We start from the raw sequence: 19,730 nt of genomic DNA, 5'->3' as shown, positions 1-19,730 counted from the left end.
AATGCAGCCAGATAATAGGACTTTTGCAACTTGTGTATCTTTTCAAACATTGCTGCCAACGTTGAGTTCATTAAGCGCTCTATTGATGACTGGATGAACTTGAAAAGGGGTGTGCGTGTGCGTGTGCGTGCGTGCGTGTGTGTGTCCCTCTGTTTGTCCCACTTCTTGGCACCCAAATAGACATTGACGATGTCTGGTTTGCGCAGTTGGCCGCATTTGTCATGTACTGGGCCTGTTGAATGAGGAAACGAATGCTTGTCTAAAAGATATTCCCTTACAAAGACAATGGCACTCAGTTATTTATTTTTTTTTACTCTGAGGCCCATTCCATACTACAGAAGTATATTGCATTCACTTGAAGGAAAAATTTAAAAAACTCCTGTTTTTCTGACAAATCTTTTGGGGGAGCTTTGTTTTTTGGGGTATTTTTTATTATTATTTATTTTTCTGTTTTACAGAATATTTTTTTCTATCATAAAAAAAATGTTCAGAAAAACAGGGAAAAATTATTCCGTAACATTCAAAAAACAGGAAAAAAAATATTCCAAAAAACAGAGCAGCAACTTCTGTTTTTCAGAGTATTTATTTATTTATTTATTTATTTATTTTTACCTCTGAGTGAAAAAATAGGGGCTGCATAGAACATATTGTAAGAAAAGTTTTTAGGGGGTTGAATTCAGCGTGGTCAGGGAACAAATTCAACTTTGAAATCAAGGCACCTATTTAGCCCCCTGCTGACATAGTCATAAACTTACATAATTACCTTATCAAGTAATTACGGTAGTACTTTGTACCAAATAATCGTGGCGCTAAAGTTGGCTAGAGAATCTAGTTTGTTTTTAACCCTTTGTTGCGTGTCAAAACAAAAGCAAATACTTAAATTTTGTGCGCATGTGCGCGTTTGAGAGCGATTGTAAGCACATGTGCGCATAGATGGTGCTAATAGAATTCGGCTGTCCAGCTCACAGCTGTGCCTTGCTGATGAGTCCCAGGAGGCCCCAGCATGTGTCTATGGTTACTATGTTGAGGCTCCAGCATGAAACCATGTGCACATCATTACTCTCCCTCCCTTTTTCTCTATCTCTCCCTCCTTCCCTCCCTCTCTCTTACTCACTCCCTCGAGCTCTCTCTCCTGCTCGATCTATTCTCTACCTTTGCCCCCTCCCCCGCTTTCGCCTTCCCTGCTTGCAAAGCTCCCAACTTGTGGCACTCTGCAGTCGCAAGGGTCCGCAAAATCAGTCCAAGTCCAGTCAAACTGCTGGGTGGGGAGTGAAGGGGGGTTGCTTCTGTGAAAATGGTTGCCAGTCAATGAGTTAACAAGTTATTTTGCATTTTTTCCCCTTGAGCTAAAACCATGTGTAAAGCAATTAGTATACTGTAGGCATTTTTTATTTTTTTTTAATTAACCAAATAAAGCTTTTACCCCCCAAGGTTCCTCTAGTCAGTACATTTCCCAGTCCAGATGTTTGAACATGTCCAGGTCTCATGGACATAGTCCGTAGCAGGGTTATTATTATAGTTTTGGAATTTTTAATTTTAGTTAGTTTTTATTTCATTTTGTTTGAAAATGTAGTTAGTTTTAATTAGTTTTCAGGGTTTTCCTGTTAGTTTCTTATTAGTTTGTTATTTAATAAATGCATCGTTTTAGTTTCAGTATTATTATTATTTTTTTTAAATGTGTATTACTTGTGCATAATATTTCAAAAACACCATGGGAGCGACGTCATCTGAAGGTTTTTTTCTATTGGCTGCTGCTACATGATGTCACTTCTGTGTGACACACTTTCAAATGTCCTTTTTCCGGTTAATATCAAAATAAATCTACTTAAAATCCCAAATTAAAATCATCCCCAAAGGCTCATGCATTTAATTAATTACCAAAGAAAATCTAAAATTAAGGACTTTTTTTTGCTATAATTATAGTTAGTTTAAATAAAATAATAAAATGTAGTTTGTTTTTGTTTTTTTAAAAAGTATTTTTATTTTATTTCGTTAACGAATTTATTTTTTTAATTTTAGTTTGAGTTTTTTCGTTAGTTTTAGTTAACTAAATTAACCTTGATCTATAGTGATTCTTCTTATCCTTGTAGTCAAGCCCGTTTTGAGTCTCGGGGTCACTGCAAGCTGACGTTTACAAGCCCCTATAATCCCCCAAAAGATTGATGGAACCCCCATCCATAGCCTCAAAACAACTGTTTCTTTTAATAGTCCAACTCCTCCTCACGCTTGCACCTTACAGAATCGGTTTGAGAAGCTCGGTGTCAGCATTTTTCATACACTGCGTCTGTTTATGGCCAGATGCTTGTATATATATGTCTAGTGTCCATTCCACTGGCACATGTGTGTTGTGTTTATCGTGTGTGAGGATTTACGCTCGGTACCTGCGCTGCCAGGTCCTGTCCTGCGCACACAGCCCCAGCAGGCAAACTGAAGCCAGCTGGCTTCGCCAAGCGTCGTCCAGCTGTTGTGATTTATGCAAGGCTGTTAACCCTCGACTAGTTTTGGCTCCCAATCGCGCAATGCTCAGCTAACAAGTAACGCAGCTCTTCTATAGCCTCGATCCACATGGGTGATGGACCCTTTGGTCTTTCCATGAATCATGTTTTTTGTCTTCTTCTTGAGCCAAATTAGTTGTTTTCTTTTGTCTTTGTGATTTTGAGATGGCAGGGTTATGCAAAATCGACCTACGTACTTAAACTTAAACAATGCCTAATCCAATATTGGACAAGGAGTTATAATGCTGCATTTGAGGATGGTTGGAAGTCGTACTTTTCCGAGTTCAAACCAGGAAGTGTGTATTGGAATGCCCCCTTGAACTCTGAAATTCCACTTGCAAAGTCTTAAAATAAAAAGGACCCCCGACTTCAACGACTACAAGTGACGTCACTCTACAATGGCGACCCCTTCGGAAACTCAAACCGTGAATGGTAAAACACAATTTACTCGGGTATAAAACCAGATAGCTTTTTTCATTCATAAATATTCGACATAACTTCAAGTAACACAATGTACGTGACAGTATGCCGCTATCTCCCGGCATGAAATTATACGCTTAACTACTTAACTGTATGGAATGCTTATGAAATAAGATTAAAACAATAAATGAAGGAAAATTGCAAAAAGGTAAGTTTGTTGGAGGCCAAAATGAGTTTTGAGGACCAAACTAAAAAACAATTTATCACTATTCACCATTTTGGTTGTTTACTTTCGCCCCGAACGCTGTCAGGTCGGAACTGGGAAAATCCAACTCGGATAGTTCCGACTTCCGACCATCCTTGAATGCAGCATAAATCTTGTATCGCTTTAATGGAAAAACAAACGGTCATTTGTTTAGCAGAAAAAGATGGTCTAAAGTGAAGTAAAGAGAGAATTGATTTTCAAATTCTGCTATTGGTCTATAAATCGCAGAATGTTTTTTTTGTTAAATAAACAATGATTCAATATAAACCCAGTAGGCCTCTGAGGTCTGCAGACTCAGGGGTCAGTTAATCAAGCACAGAGTTCAAAGCAAACATGGTGATGCGGAATTAACTTGTCATGCAGCATGCAAATAGAATAAGATGCTGACAGAAGTGAAATCAGCCCAGAGTGTAAGTGCTTTTAAATCCAGGTTAAAAACTTGGCTTTTTATTTTAGTTGTTATTTAAAGCATCCCTTTTATTTGTTTGTGTGACGCACATTGAGTTGCCTTGTGTATGAAATGTGCTACATAAAATAATTAAAGTTGCCTTGGTGGTTAAAAAAGTTGAACACCTGTACACCCATCCACCAATGACTCAGGTCTAGTAAAATGAATCGGGTCTGCCACTACTGAAGGCTAATTTCACGTCACTTTATCGTGTTACTTTGCACTTAACATTTTTTCAGACTCGAGTAGGTCTAGTCAAACATGTATTGAAAGCAGGGTTAAAAGGGGCTGACCCGTTAAATGCTAATAGCAGTTCAGACTGTTTTCTTCAGAGTGACAAAGTGCAACGAGTGAATCAAAGGCGGGGAGGGCTCATGACCCTTTGTCCGATTAGCATTTTGTTGTACGTCGGCGCACTGCGGTGGAGTTTTGAGTGCTCGCTGACAGACATATTTAATGCCTAAGACGTAATGGCTCTGAATCAGCACATAGCTCCACTGGGAGCTATTAGTCAAGACGGGTGTCATTAACCCCTTCCTGGCCAAAGTTCCAGCCCATCCTTTCCCCCTTTAACATCCACCCATTCAGACCAAAGCAGTCTTGCGTAGTACACAAAGTAGTACACACACACACAAACTCATTTGCGTTTGTAGCATTGTCAGGTTTACCTGTTTGACATTTATTAAACATAACAAAAAGGCGAGAAGACGCTCAGTTCAAAGCTCGTGAGGAGAGGAACTGACTGATACAATTTAACTACTGCACTCTCTGAAAAAATCCCCTCCTTACCCTCTTTTAATTTGTTTCCACGCCCCTAATTACATAGGTGTTCCAACCCTAATAAGGCAAATGCAAAACATAGTTGGAACACAGTGTACTTGTTGGGGTGTGTGGGGGTGTATGTGCGTGTGTGGGTGTGTGTGTGCGTGCATGTGAGTGGTAGATTGCTGAGTACAATTATTCCTACAAGCATCATCTAAAAACACATTGAACAACATAGATGTTTTATATATATATATATATATATATATATATATATATATATACATACATACATACATACATACATACATACATACATACATACATACATACATACATACATACATACATACACACACACACTTAGTAGAACATGTTTTATGGAAAGGATACAGGATCAGGCGGAGCCTGGCCCGGTGAGTGACATGGGCATCAGCGTTGGCCTTTCGGCAGCTCCATTGTGCTTGTAGCCTGTACCTGTAATAGAGGTTGATTTGAGAAGCTCGGCATGCCAGGCTTTCTTACCTACATGTAACTACGTGTGTATGTGCGCCCGAGTCACATTAACACACATGAGATGTATGCGTGAGTGTTTTTTCTTTTTTGCTCTATGCTCCAGAGCGGTCGTCTCACGTGTATGATTACCAAACCTTCGTCTTCTGCCGCAACACAAACACTTGTCTGTGTTTGTGCATGTTTGTCTGCGTTCGTTGCTTTCTATACGTCGTCGAATACGTGTATGAGCTCATTGTGAGTTTTCGGGATCAGCGCTCCCCCCTACCTTGCTCCCTTCCCGCGGCTGGCCTACACGTCATGTCTGTCACCTTCTCTCGGACCCACAAAGCTTACCATTATAGAAAGACGAGGGGTTCAGTGACCAGCGTGAGGACTCCCTCACCCGACCCCCACCCCCAAATAAATCGTCATACGTTTGCTTCTGCATGTCTGCTGTTCTTTTTTTTTTTTTTTTTTTTTCTTTTTTTTTTCTGTACATTTGTCCGCACACGCCCTTTCCCCCTTCAATTCATTGCAGCCCCCATTTATATAGCGCTTTCAAACAGCCTTAGCTGTCACAAAGCGCTTTACAGAAACATATCGCGATACTTGCGTAGACGTATCGATAATCTATCGGGAGACAAAGTGCCACGATTTATCGTCACACTCCTAACTGATTGATTATTGATAATCATCAACAAATTCCAAGGAAGTCTATTATTAATGCATTTTCATTCATCATTTATATTTATGTTTTTCATTTACAGTCAATCTTTCCCCATTAAAAGTTTTTTTTTTTTTTTTTTTTAATGTACTTGTACAGCACAGTATATATTTTCCATCTCAGGAATGCAATGTCGTGGAATCCGCGGATGCCCGTATGTCTCCGGTCGGACGTAAGGTTCGAGAGATACGGCCGCGCAAAGACAAAAATTCCCATTAAGAGTGTTTTTTTTTTTTTTTTTTTTAAATTAATGTACTTGTTATACAGTACAGTATATATTTTCTACATGGAGCGACGGGACGCCGTTGGAAAGGTGTTGTCGAGACGATTCCGCGAATGCCTGTATGTCCCCGGTCGGACGTAAGGATCGAGAGATAAGGCCGCACAAAGAAAAATAAAAGACCAAAAAGCACGTTTAAAATAAATGCACGCTGTAAAAATTGCACGATACAGCGAGACCGCGATAGATGAACCCGCGATAAACGAGGGAACATTCTCGCCTTTTCATGACGCACATGCCGCTGCACCTTTAATATCGTTATTTTCTCACGTGTACTTTTCAATGTTACACACTAATATTCTTCGCATACAGAGTCACTTATGCACATGAATATTGCACACACATAAGACAAACCCCTCTTCTCTTTTTTTTTTTACGCACACTCACATGTTGGTTTGCTGGCCGACGAGTCAAACGGCTCAATGTGTTAAACGCATTAGGTAAGCGTGAATCCAGCAGCTCTCCTTTTTTTTTTCTTTTTTTTTTGGCCGCCATCACATGTCGTGCTTCATTACAATCTGGTGTCTGCGTTCAGCTGCATCCCTCATCAAGATGTCCCCTTTCGCCTTTCCCCCCCCTTGGGTGCTTTAACGCAGAATGGGTCCATCTCAAGACGTTAGCCGCAGTATAAATGACGTCCCTCATTATTGTTGAACTCCCGAGTGTCCCCTGTAGTGTTCATTTCATCAACGAAAACTAAATAAAAATAAGTTCGTCAACACATTTTTCCCCAGACTAAAACTAGACTAGACTAGACTAAAAGGGAGGGGGGCGCAATGACAACACTCATTGAAGTTGAACAAACTGTCTCTTGTCCACATTGCAGCACCGTTTTTATTATTTTTGCCGCAACTATTTTTGGTCCCAATATGACATGAAAATACTTGGGAGGGAAACCAGCTTGAGAAATCTGCGTGGATTGGAGAAAAGGCGGAGCAGACAAGATCAAAGCAGCCAACCTGCTGACTGTTACCTTTTCGCACGTCAAAAGGCAACGCGCAGGAAATAGCGGCCACACCCTCACATCCCGCAGCTGCGTGCATATCAGCCGGCGAACACACTGAGCTTCTTTTCTCCTCTCTTGCCACAACTCTCGGCCTGCCGAGCTGCACTTGTCCGCTCGCCATTACACGGGATTCCAAGTTGACTTTTCGTACCGTGTTTACTTTTATTTTTGTAAACCCTTCATACAAACTATGTTGAGCAAGAAAAGAAAAGAGGTGGGACGAATATGTGCCATATGAATTCACATATGAACATATGGGGTTCCGCAGGGTTCAATTCTGGGGCCTCTGCCTTTTTCATCGGATCGGCTGACCCTGGGTGCCATCTTAAGAAAACAGCGGTGCTTGTTTTGAAGTGAATGTTCGAGATGTAACGATAACGGCAATATCGTGATATCGGGATATTAAAAGTGCCACAATATATCGTCGTCCTTCTGTCACAATGTTAAAAGCAGCATATCTGTTAAAAAAAAGTTGGGTTGATTTCCATTCAGTTCTAGCACCCTCTGGTGGCTATATATATATTTTTTTAAGAGCAGTTAAATTTTCACAAGGCATGTTTTGGCCCTTCTATGTTTCAAATCCATGTTAATGGTCAGATGAAGGGGAACGTAATTTACTTGAGAAGCGACTCAATATGTGGAGGAACTGAACGTGTGCTTGCACTAGCAAGTATTTTTTTATATATAATTTTTTTTTTTATAATATTTTCATATTTATCATTACTGTATTGGTGGGTTTAGTTAGTCAGATCCCTGTTCCGCCTTTCTCCTTGCATGCGTGACGGATGAGGATAACAGAGCGTATGTTTACGAGTGCAACTGTCGGACTTGGCAGGGGCCCAGCGCTCCTTCAACATCTCACAGTTCATCACGGGCTCGCTGATTGACTGGCCACGACTTCCTTCCAGCAGAGTTGACATTACGTGCGCGGGTATCGGTGCTCACCTGCTCTGTAAAACGTCCATTTGCTTCCACAACAGAAGTTTACATTTGTGGCCGTCATTGTTTAATGATTTTTTTTTTTTTTTTTTTTTTTTTTTTTTTTTTTTTTTTTTTTTTTTTTTTTTTTTTTTAAGAGCTCAGAATTGTTCATTCGGTAGTCTTACCGATTCAACGTCTTGTCATCATTGCTCTTTTCCTTTTTTTTTTTTTTTTTTTTTTTTTTTTTTTTTTTTTTTTTTTTTGTGTGTGTGTATGTGTGCGTGCGTTTGCGTGCGTGCGTTTGCGTGCGTGCGTGCGTTTGCGTGTGTGCGTTTGCGTGCGTTTGCGTGCGTGCGTGCAAATACGTATAAATTTATACTCATTCATTCACCTAAAACCTTATAAATATCCCATTACCCTTCGCCTTAACCAGGTACTTCAGAATCTTGCCAGAGTCGTGAGATTTAAATGGTCAGGAGACCAGAGAAAAGGTCAGAAAAAAAAGAAATAAAGAGAAAAGAAAGGTAAATCAAAGTGACATCCAGCACCGACCAAACACTTCCTGCCTTCCCCATGATTACAAAATCAAAGTCTTACGCCAACCCCGGAAGCCTCTAAATTCCAGCAAATTTAGCGAGATCTCAAGAGCCCAGAGGAAAAACTAAAGAGAGGAAGGAGGGAAGGATCGATAAGGCAGAGTGAGATCAATAGAAGCCAGTACATCCAATCCATCAAAGTGAAGTCCAGCACCAACAAGACCCCTCCTGCGTGGTTACAAAACCGGAGTCTTATGCCAACCCCAGAAACCTCATACTTCTAATAAATTAAGATCTCAAGTGACCAGAGGAAAAACTAAAGAGAGGAAGGAGGGAAGGATAGATAAAGAAAAGTGAGAACCACAGACACCAGCACCAACTGATTCAAGGGGCTGTGGGAGGGAGAGGGTACTTCTGTTGAGTTTCAGTAGATGCTGGTGCGACGGATCTGGCATGCATAAGGACCACCACCAAAGAGAGAAGCCGTCAACCGCGGTCCAGCAAAGCGAGCACCCCCCCCCCCCCCCCACCCCCCCCGGAATCCCCAGGCCGCGGCAGCACCAAGGCCACCCCCAAGCCACCCGAGCGGACACCGGTCAGCGAGCCGACCCAGATACCCGGAACACCCCCGCCCCAGCCCCGGCCCACACCCCCGAGCCCAAGGCCGCAGAACGAGGCCCAGCGGGCCCCCACAGCGCCCCACCGGTCCCCAGCCCCCATCCCCCCACGACCCCCCCGCACCCCACCCAAACCCGCCATCCACCACGACCCAGGCCCCACCACCCCCGACCCCCAAACCCCCGAACACCCCCCGACCCCCAGCACCCAACCCCCCACCCACCCATACCTCCACCCCCCCCCCAAACAAGCCGCCCCCCCCCCGACGGCCGCCACCCCCCCCCCCGCGAACCCGGCCCCCCGCGAGAACCCCCCACCCCCCCCCGGAAACCGGCACCGGGCAGCAGCGCAGAGAGGGAAGATGTGCCCACCCCACCTCCAGCCGCGCGAGATTTGCACCGCGGCGGGAGGGGGGAAGCAGAGGAGGAAGCACCAGGGGAGAAGGCGGGACACCAGAACACCGAGCCCGGTGGGGAGAGGCCCCGGTCGTCACGCCAGAGTACAAGTGACACCTAACCCTGTTACTGAGTCCGCCAGCTCGCCGACTGGCGAGCTCTACCCTTACACCGTGAATGTGGCCCCACCCAGTGTATATACAAGTGTGTGCGTGTGGTGCATTAAAATTGGGAGCAGGTGAGTCGGAGCAGAGGGAAAAAATTTCCCCTACTCCGACACACCCGTATCCCCCCCCAAAAAATGAATATGTATATGTGTGGTGCATTAAAAAAGGGAATGGAGGGACAAAGTGGTGGGGCAGGGACACAAATGGGGGGGACCACAGCGCTGCCAGGCACTGCAGTCCATCCCCTCTGATGGCTCCCCGCCCCAACTCACCCCTCCCCTTGGACGTGAGGTGCATTAAAATTGGAGGGGAGTTGAAGGGTGAAGACGGTGTTTCCACCCTTCCCCACCCCACCAAGAAATGTGTTGTGTGCCCTATGTGTATATTTACAAAGTGTATAGTGCAAGCTAGTGAAGTGAGTAAGAGGAGCGACCAGCGGGGCCTCACCCAACCCGGCGGGTGTAGGTGGCACGCCCGCCCCCCAGCACCCCCACCCCCCGCCGCCCCCCACCTCATCCACCCGGCACCACAATGGGCGGACAGCCAGCGCAGCAGGGCTACCGGACAGCCCACCAGCCACCGGGGCCCGCCCGGGGCACCAGGAGTTATACCGGAGCGGGGCAGGCCCCAAACCCTCGCCCGGCCCCCGGAGCCCGACGCCCGGGCCGGGGAGGGAGCCCCAGGCCCAGGGAGAGGGAGGGGGAGGGGCCGCAGGGCAGACAGGGAAGGGGGGGGGGGGGGCGGGGGAAGCGGGGAGAAGACGACAAGAAGGCGAAAGGGCGGCTGCAGGGCAGGAGGCGGGGGGGGAGAGGAGGAGGGAGGGCGACAAGGGAAAAGGGACCGGGAGGCAGAGGAGGATGGGCGGGAGGAGGCGAGGAGGGAGAGGCGACGGGGGGGAGGAAGGGGGAGGGGAGAGGGAACCACGGGGCACACCGGAGGCCCACCCACCCCGAACCGCGCCGCCGGGCACGGAGCAGCGGACCGCGCCGGGACGGCACCGCCCCGGGCACCAGGGGAAGCACCCCAACACCGCACCCCACAGGGGGCCCAGGGAGCGGCCAAGACGCAACCGCCACCGAGCAGACAACGGGGGGGGGCAGAACCACCCCCGCCCGACCACAGGGGACGGCGTCATTGTTTAATGATGATATTGGTCCTCTCCTCTCCTTGCAGTGGTCGTACGCTTTGGAGAAACCCAACACGGGCAGCGTCTTCAGCCTGGCCTGGTCCGCTGACGGCACGCAGGTGGCCGGGGCCTGCGGGAACGGCCATGTCATCTTTGCCAATGTGCTGGAGCAGCACTGGGAGTGGAACAACTTTATGATCGCACTTACCAAGAGGAAAAGCATGCAGGTAGAGGAACACGTGCAGCACTCGACTGACACTTCATTTGCTGTGGCTGCCAAGTCTAATGAGTTTCAACACAAACTGCTGACATTGTTAATAAATAAATAAAAACAAATTTACCTGTGTTATAAGAGACACAGCCTTTGTACATAATTATGCATCCACATTTTGTCTTTTGATGTCCAATTCTTACCTTACTTCTTTTGGGGGAGTATTTGGCACATTAATTTACGGGGTGAAAAAAAGCTGCATTAAAAGTATCGATTCATGGTTTTATGAATCGATATTGGGCTATGAAAAGGAATATTGATTCAATATCGATATTTTAGCCCCGGAACTATGTCTGACTACAGAACCCTTGTTTGTATCTGTCATAATTGAGCATTATCATATAGATGAAGATTTTTTTCTCGGCTGATTATGTTTGACGGCATTACACTCCATGTATAGAAATAATATATATATATATATATGACAGTCAACTTGTAGCTGTATAGTATATTTGGCCCCTGCCCGTTTGCCAGGCAATTTTGCAATGACAATGCCTCCTCTGTCTCGCTTGCCTCCCTTTGCTCGACTATTTTGTGCTGTTTAAAGTCAAGCTGACCACAAAGTAGCATTTACATGCATTTAACACGCCCAAATGTCCTCAGAAAGGGATACACACCTCAAAAAAAAAAAACGGATCAGGCATCTTACTGAGTGCAGTTTGTGTAAAGCAAACAAACGCGGGTCATCGGCCGCTTATTTTCAGCCCGGCAGGCACTTTTTCTGTCTCCCTCCCTCCTCACGGGCTGCCTTCAACATCTGCCAGTGGTTTGCTAAATTTACCACCTTGCGGTCCAGTGTTTTGTTTTTTGTTTTTTTTTGTTTTTTTGTTTTTTTTTATTTAATTCTCGCTCGTGTTGCTTGTAAGTTTTGGCTCGCTGGATGCAGCAGAAGAGGAAGATTTGTAAAGCTGTAAAAATAACCCCACCTTTCACCTGACGCTGGAAAAGGCCCCTTCATTCATTCATTCCGAGAGGGAGCTGAATCGTGATACGGATCGAATCGCCAGGATACTCTGCAATTCACACCCATAATATGTGATCTACTGCTTCCTGTGAATAAGAATAAAACACTTTATGTGCACTGCTCCAATCTTTCACGTGCCATCCTGAATATTTTTTTGTTTTCCACACAGGTGAGGAATGTGATGAATGATGCGGTGGACGTGTTAGAGTTCCGAGATCGAGTCATCAAAGCCTCGCTGGCTTTTGGGCACCTCGTTGTTGCCACATCCCTTCAGTGCTACATCTACAAGTGAGCCCTTCACTTACTCACTCAGTCGGCGCATCCTCCATTCCCACCAGTGACCATTTTCTACCCATTTCCGCTGTAAGCAGCTGCAATATAATATTACTGCACTTTGAGAGTTAACATATAAACCTCCTTATATGGACATCAATTCACACATGATGCGCTGCCAAAGCAAAAATGCTGCTCCTCATCCTCAAAACCGTTTGGCTTAAAAAGGAAGTAAAAGCACATTGTTTTGAAAAGTGCATAAAAGCATTCAAGTGATGATATATTTGTGAGGCTTTTCCAATAACATTTTGTATTCACTTACCTGAACTTAGAAACAAATCCAACGCTGTGGCTAAGCCAGTCTTGCCTGTTAAATTGATGATTGGATTCGTATCGTTAATCTCATTTTAATCAGAAGTATTCAATGCTATTGGTGGTCTGTATGTGCTTTTTTTTTTAGAGCATGCTAAATATTCAGTATATTTGTACTGTATGTATGTTTGGAGGCAATGCATTAACAAAAGAAAACATCATTTTATTCATCGACGTCATTGCTATTTTTTCAGCCCGGTTGTCTGAGGCTGTTTTCACTTGAATGTCTGTCCTCTGCAAAGAATGATAGGAGCGCATTTTTTTGTGTGTTTTTGTTTGTGGCAGCACACGGAACTGGAACACTCCCCACATTTTTGACCTGAAGGAAGGAACAGTCAGCTTGATTCTGCAAGCGGAGAGGTGAGCCGCATGCTTAATCCCGGCAAGCAGCGTAACAGGAAAGTGATCGCCGCACGGGAGCTGTGCTATAGCTTAGCTCAAGTATGTCATATAATAAGTCTGATAGTGTAAGCGCTCAGGAAAATCAGATTAAAATGGAGTAGCTCTTGTGCAGCACTCCAGTGCAGTGTCCCTGACACTCATCATACCGCTAAATAGATTACTTGTCATTCTATCGTCACAAACGAGTCTCCAACAGCAAGCTCAGTAGGTAGGTCGCTGCTGTTTTGAAAATCCTCTAGCTAACGACCATCCAGATTTATTAGATGAACAACAGCCGCACTGCATCCATCCCAGTGCTCATTTCGTCACAAAAAAAAAATGAAACGGAAACTAAAATAGAAGCCATTCATGTTAAAGTTTTCTGTTTAAAAGTTGAAGGAAAATATCAACTAAACTGTCAATTTAGTTGACTAAAATTGCTCTTTTTCATCGACTAAAATTACTCTTTATGTTCGTTGGCTAAAATTGGATTAAAAGTAAAATACAATCAGACTAAATTATGACTAAAACTTGAATTAATTTTCGTCAAGACTATAACTCAAACTAAATGAAAATTTCTTCGTCTTCAAAATGAACGCTGCTGTGTCCTCTTGCCCCGCCTCCCTTCCGTGGGCGCCACTCAGACACGCTCTTCTGGTGGACGGGGCAGGCTTGTACATCTTCTCCTACGAGGGCCGATTCATCTCGTCCCCGAAATTTCCCGGTATGAGGGCCGACATGCTAAATGCTCAGTGCGTGGCACTCAGTAACGACACCGTTGCCATCCGCGACAAGAGTGATGAAAAAGGTGAGAGCTTCGTCGTCTTGAATATGTTGAGAAACACTGAATGCTCATTGCCATCTTTTTTTTCTTTTTTTTTTAAATCCTGACTAGTCATCCTTCTCTTTGATGCCTTAACCGGCAAACCTCTTGGTGACGGGAAGTCGTTGACTCACAAGGTAAGTAAATCTATTGGTGGGAGGGAGGGACTTCTGGCTCTTGAAATTATTTTTAGGAATATAAATGGGGCAAAAAAAAAAAGAACAACCTCCTAGTCATCAATATAAATGAGTACACTTGAACCGATTTGTTAAAACACCTTAAGTTTCCAATTATGATCTGTGTTCTTTGACTCACTATACTACAAAGGGGTTTATAGCAAACTTGATTTCACTGTGTAGTGTTAATTTAAAAAATAATTTCGTCAACACACATTTTTCACCAGACTAATACTAGACTAAAACCCTCATTAATAAACTATAACTGGGACTAAATCAGTATGCATTTTCGTCGACTAATGAAGACAGACAAAAAAGTTCTTTACTTGACTCATTTGCTCCCAAAAACGTATAAACACGTACTATTTTAAATATTACCATGCTCCCAAAGACGTATTTACTCGTTTTTGTATGTTTTTTTTTTTATACTAACTAGAGCATAAAGAAGTCTTTGATGCAGCGTCTGAACTGAAGAGACTGCTTGAAGCAATGGTAGTTATTACAAAAACAGCAAGTAGGTGGCAGCAGAGTATAAGAGATCAACCAGGACCATGTTGCAAACAAGCTGTTTTCCCCCAGAGTTTTAAACAGATTTATGAATAATGATGAAACTTAGTTATATTCTAATGGTAATTGCTGCAAAACCAAAACTGACATAAATAGACTTTTTTTTTTTTTTTTTTTTTTTTTTTTCCCCTGATGAAAGAAGAGACTCTAATCTTGCTTTTGGTAGGTTACATGTTTTTATAGCTATAGAACACCATATCCTGTGAGTCTTGCAAAATTAGTCGGGACAAACGGGAGGTGGATTCATGGTGAAAGGTGTTAAAAAAAAAAAAAAAAAGTAAATTATAGTTATAACTTAACATGAATCCAATGGCTATAACGTTCCAACAATAATGTTAATGTGACTGCTAGCTAATGCTGGCCAACTAGCTAGCTTATAGCATGGATCCATAGTAGACACTGTACTTGTGTGTAAAGATGTTTTTCATCAAAAAGATGAGAAAATTTAATGTGAAATAGTTTTAGATCCGAAAAGGTTCAATATAAACTGGTGGCAAAAAATATAGGGCTAAAATGGTTGTCCTTACTAAAACTAGACTAAAATGTTGACAGTTTTTTTTGACTTTGTGTTAAAATAAGAACTAAAATGCTAGATTTATAGTCGACTAAAAATGGACGAAAGAAAAATGAGATTTTACCTGTGATAAAATTGTTGCTCCTTGTTCATTTTGATGTCACAATCACGCGTAGTTAGTTGCACTTTATTTCTTGTGCATGAACTGTACAGGGACGGTTCATCGTAAGGGAAAGCAGGAAGAAAAAAAGAGTAAAGCACAAAGGAATCAGAAGTAGAAGTAGTTGCTTTACATCATTAACGCTCGTCAGTCACAGTGCAAAACGAACGTCTTGCGTTCGTTTCCGTAAGCGTGTGTTTTCTCTACGTGCGCAGCTGGAGGTGGTGGAGGTGGCGTTGGATCAGTGCGGTCCGTCCACCGAAAGGAAGATCGCTTTGATCGACAAGAACCGCGACCTTTACCTCACATCTGTGCGCTACCTCGGACGCGAGCCCAAAATATGCAAAATTGGTAAGAATTTCACACAGTTTTCCTGAGTGTTTTTTTGTTTTTGTTTTTTTTGTGCGTCTACTAATGAGGTTGGTGTGTGTGTGCGTGTGTTTGTAGGTAGCATGATTCACAGCATGGCCTGGAACAATGCGGCAAACATCCTGTGTGGTGTCCAAGACAACCAGTTGACGGTGTGGTACTACCCCAATGCCGTCTTCATCGACAAGGAGCTGCTTCCCAAAACACTTTACGCAAAGGACGGCAGGTGAGACTCAAAATGCTGCTTGGCTTTCTTTTTGTTTTTGTTATTTTTGATGACGAGTGAAAAATGACCAAGGTTATTTTAGTTAATTAAAAGTAACAACAAAAACAAAAGCTAAAATAAAAAAAAATTCATTCACGAAATAAAATAAAAGGAACTACATTTTCTGTTTACAAAACTAACTATAACTATAATTATAGCAAAAATGTCATTCATTTTAGTCTTTGGTAATTAATTTAATGCGTGAGCGTTTGGGGATGATTTTTATTGTGGTATTAACTGGACGATTGAAAATGTGTTTTTTAAATATTGCACACAAGTAATACACATTTAAAAAAAAGACTAATCCTGAAACTAACTAAAACTAAGCATTTATTAAATATTAAATAATAAAAACTTACAGAACCACCCTGAAAACTAATTAAGACTAACTAAATTTGAAAACCAAAACTAAAAACGAAATAAAAAACTAACTAAAATTAAAAATTCCAAAACTATAATATCTCTGATGTGCAAAGATCTTAATTTATAATTAATTCTATTTTGATATTATTCTTAAAAATAGCGCTATAAATGGAGTTCCAAAGTTTAATAAATCAGACACTGAAGACACAGCAATGTAGTCTATTTTTTATTTTATTTTTAAATCCAAAAAAAAAAAAAAGAACGACTGCACTGTACAATAGTGTATTAATCTGTGTTGTTGAGACATCATGCAATGGTGACTCTTGAGTGATCGGCCACTCGTAAATACTAGTTGCCGAATTCTGTTCTGTCTGGTCCACTTGGTGCGCTGCTAGCCTTGGAACTAACATTTCCGATCTCAATAAATCAGGCCAGTTTTGAGCTCTTTGGCCAGAGCGGACAATTCCAGTTGAGTGTTGACGTTTCTTACTCTTCATTTCCAAGCGAGTTCAGCAATGCACCGCACATCCTGAGCTACGTGGACACCAAGGTGCGCTTGCGCCAAAGAGACGGCTCCTTGCTTTACACCAGCGTGCCTCCATACGCCGTCCTCCTGCACGAGTACGCCAGCTCGGCGCGCTGGGAAGACGCGCTTCGCCTCTGCCGCTTTGCCAAGGTAAGACGTCGGACATATTACGTCGAAACAGCATTTTTTATTTTACACCCAATAGGAAGTATTTCTCTTGACGCAACATGTCTGCACCATATTTCTCAGGCCAGCGTTAATTTTGAAAAGAATTCTTTATTTACTTTTAGTTAGTTTTTTGACTAAAGTTAAAATTGTAGTCATAATTTAGTCATCTGATTGTATTTCAGTTTTAATCCAATTGTAGTCGTTGAAAATAAAGAACAATTTTAGTTTCATTTTTGTCTGAAAAAATTTTTTGTGACGAAAATGATGATGAAAAATTTTCAGCGCAAAAATTAGCACTAGCTCAGGCACAGTTGGGCAAGTGTCACGCTCAAGTGACTATTTGCCTTTGATCCGGTCGGAAATAAAAAGGTAGCAGACGGCTTTATTTCCCAGACCAGCAGGCTTTAATTAGCCTTCAATTAGCCCGGTGACACCATTTGTTGCATTTTGCCCCACTAGAGCTCACTCGTAAATGCAAACACCGCCATATATTGCGTATGGACTCATCACAGGCTGGGAATTTTATTGTTGTTGTTTTTTGTGCTTGAGCAATGACTAAATAACCACAAGAGTGATTGGTTTGATTTGTGTGACTTTGTGCTGGCGATGACAAGTTTTGGTTTTCAGTCAGTACTTGGTCGTTGTTGTGGCAATAGACGGTGATTAAAGGGAGGAGTATGCAGCGGCGACTTTGGCCAGCTGATGGGCTGCATATTTAATGGGGGCAGCTGTAAAGTGGTAACACATTTGTTTACGTTCCTTAAAGGGGCTGTCTGCCGGATTCACTAAGGAAAATGCACTTTTTAAATACAGGATGTACACACTTTAACTTTCTCTCAGTCTATTCATCTGTGTTTATGTTAATCTTTAGTGGTGATTTTGTCCTAAACCCCCACACCCCCCCAGCCTGTATTTTGCCATTTTGTGTTTGTTTTGTAAACAGCGGGACGTTTCTGTGGAAAGCCAGTGTTTACACCCCTCCAGCCAATCTCAGAGCTGGGGGTGGCGTGTCGCAAACAGGGCCGGGCGAACGTGTCGGCTGTGTGACGTCACTCCCGCGGCAATTTGAAAGCACGCACGGATATTTTTTTTCTTCACTCACTCATTCACACACGTAAGCTTCTGTGAGTGAGTGAAAAAAATAATAATAATTCGAATTTTCATTGTGAAATGTTGCAAAGTAGACCAAAATAAATCACTTAGTGTACCCCCACCCACCCCCCTTCCATCAGGTCACAGTGTTTTCAGTAGCTCATGTGTGTAATGCAATGAGACACCCTGCAGTCTGCTGATTGGTTGACGTCTATCATCACTTAATAACGGAATAGGAAGGCACAAAACAGACTTATCTGGAAAGATCACATGCTGCGTTCCCTCCTCTTGATCCTGTTTCTCTTCTTTGTTGAATGTATTTGGGCGAAGCTTACGATGATGCACGTTTACCAGTCTAGATGAGCGTTCCAAAGTGTATCGTCAAAGCTGAACTGAAGTGTGGCCCTCGATGGCAAACTTGCTCTCTCATTGCACTCCCTCACCTGCGCAGTACCAGTCTTTGTGGGCGTGTCTGGCTGCCATGGCGATAGCCAACAGAGAGCTGACCACAGCGGAGATGGCCTACGCCGCCATTACAGAGGTAAGCGCTTCCCTTAATGGATCCATCCGTCTGCGTAGCCTTTTTTTTTTTTTTTTTTTAAAGCATGTCTGGAGCTGCACGAGGAGGTTTTATTCATCCTCGTGTTTCCCGATGCACATCATCATGTCCCGTCCCCTTCCTCGTCTGCTTGCCAGTTACCGCGAGTGCATTACATCAACTTTATCAAGCAGCAGCCGTCCAAGGAGTCGTCGTTGGCTCACCTGCTGCTGTTCAGTGGGCAGGTGCAGGAGGCCGAGGCCATCCTGTTACAAGCCGGACTCATCTACCAGGCCATACAAGTCAACATTGACCTCTTCAACTGGGACAGGTCAGCAAACCGTTTTGGATCAGGGTGCATCACTGTTAATTTTGACAAGAAATTTGAATTTCGTTTTAGTTCTCATCTTTTGACTGAAATGAATTCAAGTTTGAGTCATCATTTAGTCATCTGATTGGATTTTCATTTTAATCCAATTTTAGTCGACGATAAAAAAAGAGCAATTTCAGTCGACTAAATTGACAGTTTAGTTGATATTTTCCTTTTTATACGGAACTTTTATACAGAAAATGATAACACACCTATTTATAACTGTAGTTTAATACAATAAAAACTCAATATAATTGTGTCTTTATTAACTGTTTCAATGAAACATGTTGAACTGACAATAATAATAATAATAATAATAATAATAATAATAATAATGATAATAAAAAATATCACTTAGTTTTCACCTAAAAAAAAAAAAAAAAAAAAAAAGCATAATTGCTTGAGATTAATTTTACAGCTGCACTGAGTGGTTCTTTTCTCAAACCTCAAAATAAGGCATTTACAAACACCTGTTTTTACTTTTACCTTTTTTTTAAATCACTATACAAATACAAAGTATGAAATAACCAATCACAGGTTAATAAACGGTAATTGGGGGGAATTATGGATTCTGTAATACATTTTAATGCAAAATTAAAATTAATCCAATTAGTCGAGTAAGGGATTGAATAATCAATAGATTAATTAATTCTAACAATATTCATTAATGATAGCACTACCAGTAACATAGTACAACATAGTAGTATATTATTATATTATCGGTATTATAGTAGTATATTATTAGGATAGAAATATTAGGGAGTATGACTAGGTAAGTTTTTGTACTTCTTCCTACTCCTTTTTGAACATGTATATTATGATACTATTGACTTTTTTTTAAAAATTTTTATCACTATAATAATGCGGAATTAGAAATACC

At 42.4% G+C, this 19,730-nt stretch overlaps 1 protein-coding gene across 3 annotated transcripts in view; it reads left to right on the top strand.

Annotated features, from left to right (window-relative positions):
• Nucleotides 1-19,730, top strand: part of ift80 (intraflagellar transport 80 homolog (Chlamydomonas)) — a 39,243-nt gene that overhangs the window by 16,434 nt on the left and 3,079 nt on the right. For 2 of the 3 annotated variants that reach the window (XM_077540584.1, XM_077540585.1), the window contains exons 9-18: nt 10,706-10,885; nt 12,063-12,181; nt 12,824-12,898; nt 13,564-13,727; nt 13,815-13,879; nt 15,375-15,510; nt 15,607-15,754; nt 16,661-16,832; nt 18,394-18,483; nt 18,639-18,811. In XM_077540584.1, the coding sequence (XP_077396710.1) occupies nt 10,706-10,885; nt 12,063-12,181; nt 12,824-12,898; nt 13,564-13,727; nt 13,815-13,879; nt 15,375-15,510; nt 15,607-15,754; nt 16,661-16,832; nt 18,394-18,483; nt 18,639-18,811 (1,322 nt within the window). The remainder of the gene's footprint in view (nt 1-10,705; nt 10,886-12,062; nt 12,182-12,823; nt 12,899-13,563; nt 13,728-13,814; nt 13,880-15,374; nt 15,511-15,606; nt 15,755-16,660; nt 16,833-18,393; nt 18,484-18,638; nt 18,812-19,730) is intronic. The other variant, XM_077540586.1, reaches the window with a different exon arrangement.

This window comes from Festucalex cinctus, chromosome 13 (assembly GCF_051991245.1).
Source record: "Festucalex cinctus isolate MCC-2025b chromosome 13, RoL_Fcin_1.0, whole genome shotgun sequence".
Lineage (NCBI taxonomy): Eukaryota > Metazoa > Chordata > Actinopteri > Syngnathiformes > Syngnathidae > Festucalex > Festucalex cinctus.
Note: the sequence above shows the minus strand (reverse complement) of the source record. Positions and strands in the feature narration are given on the sequence as shown.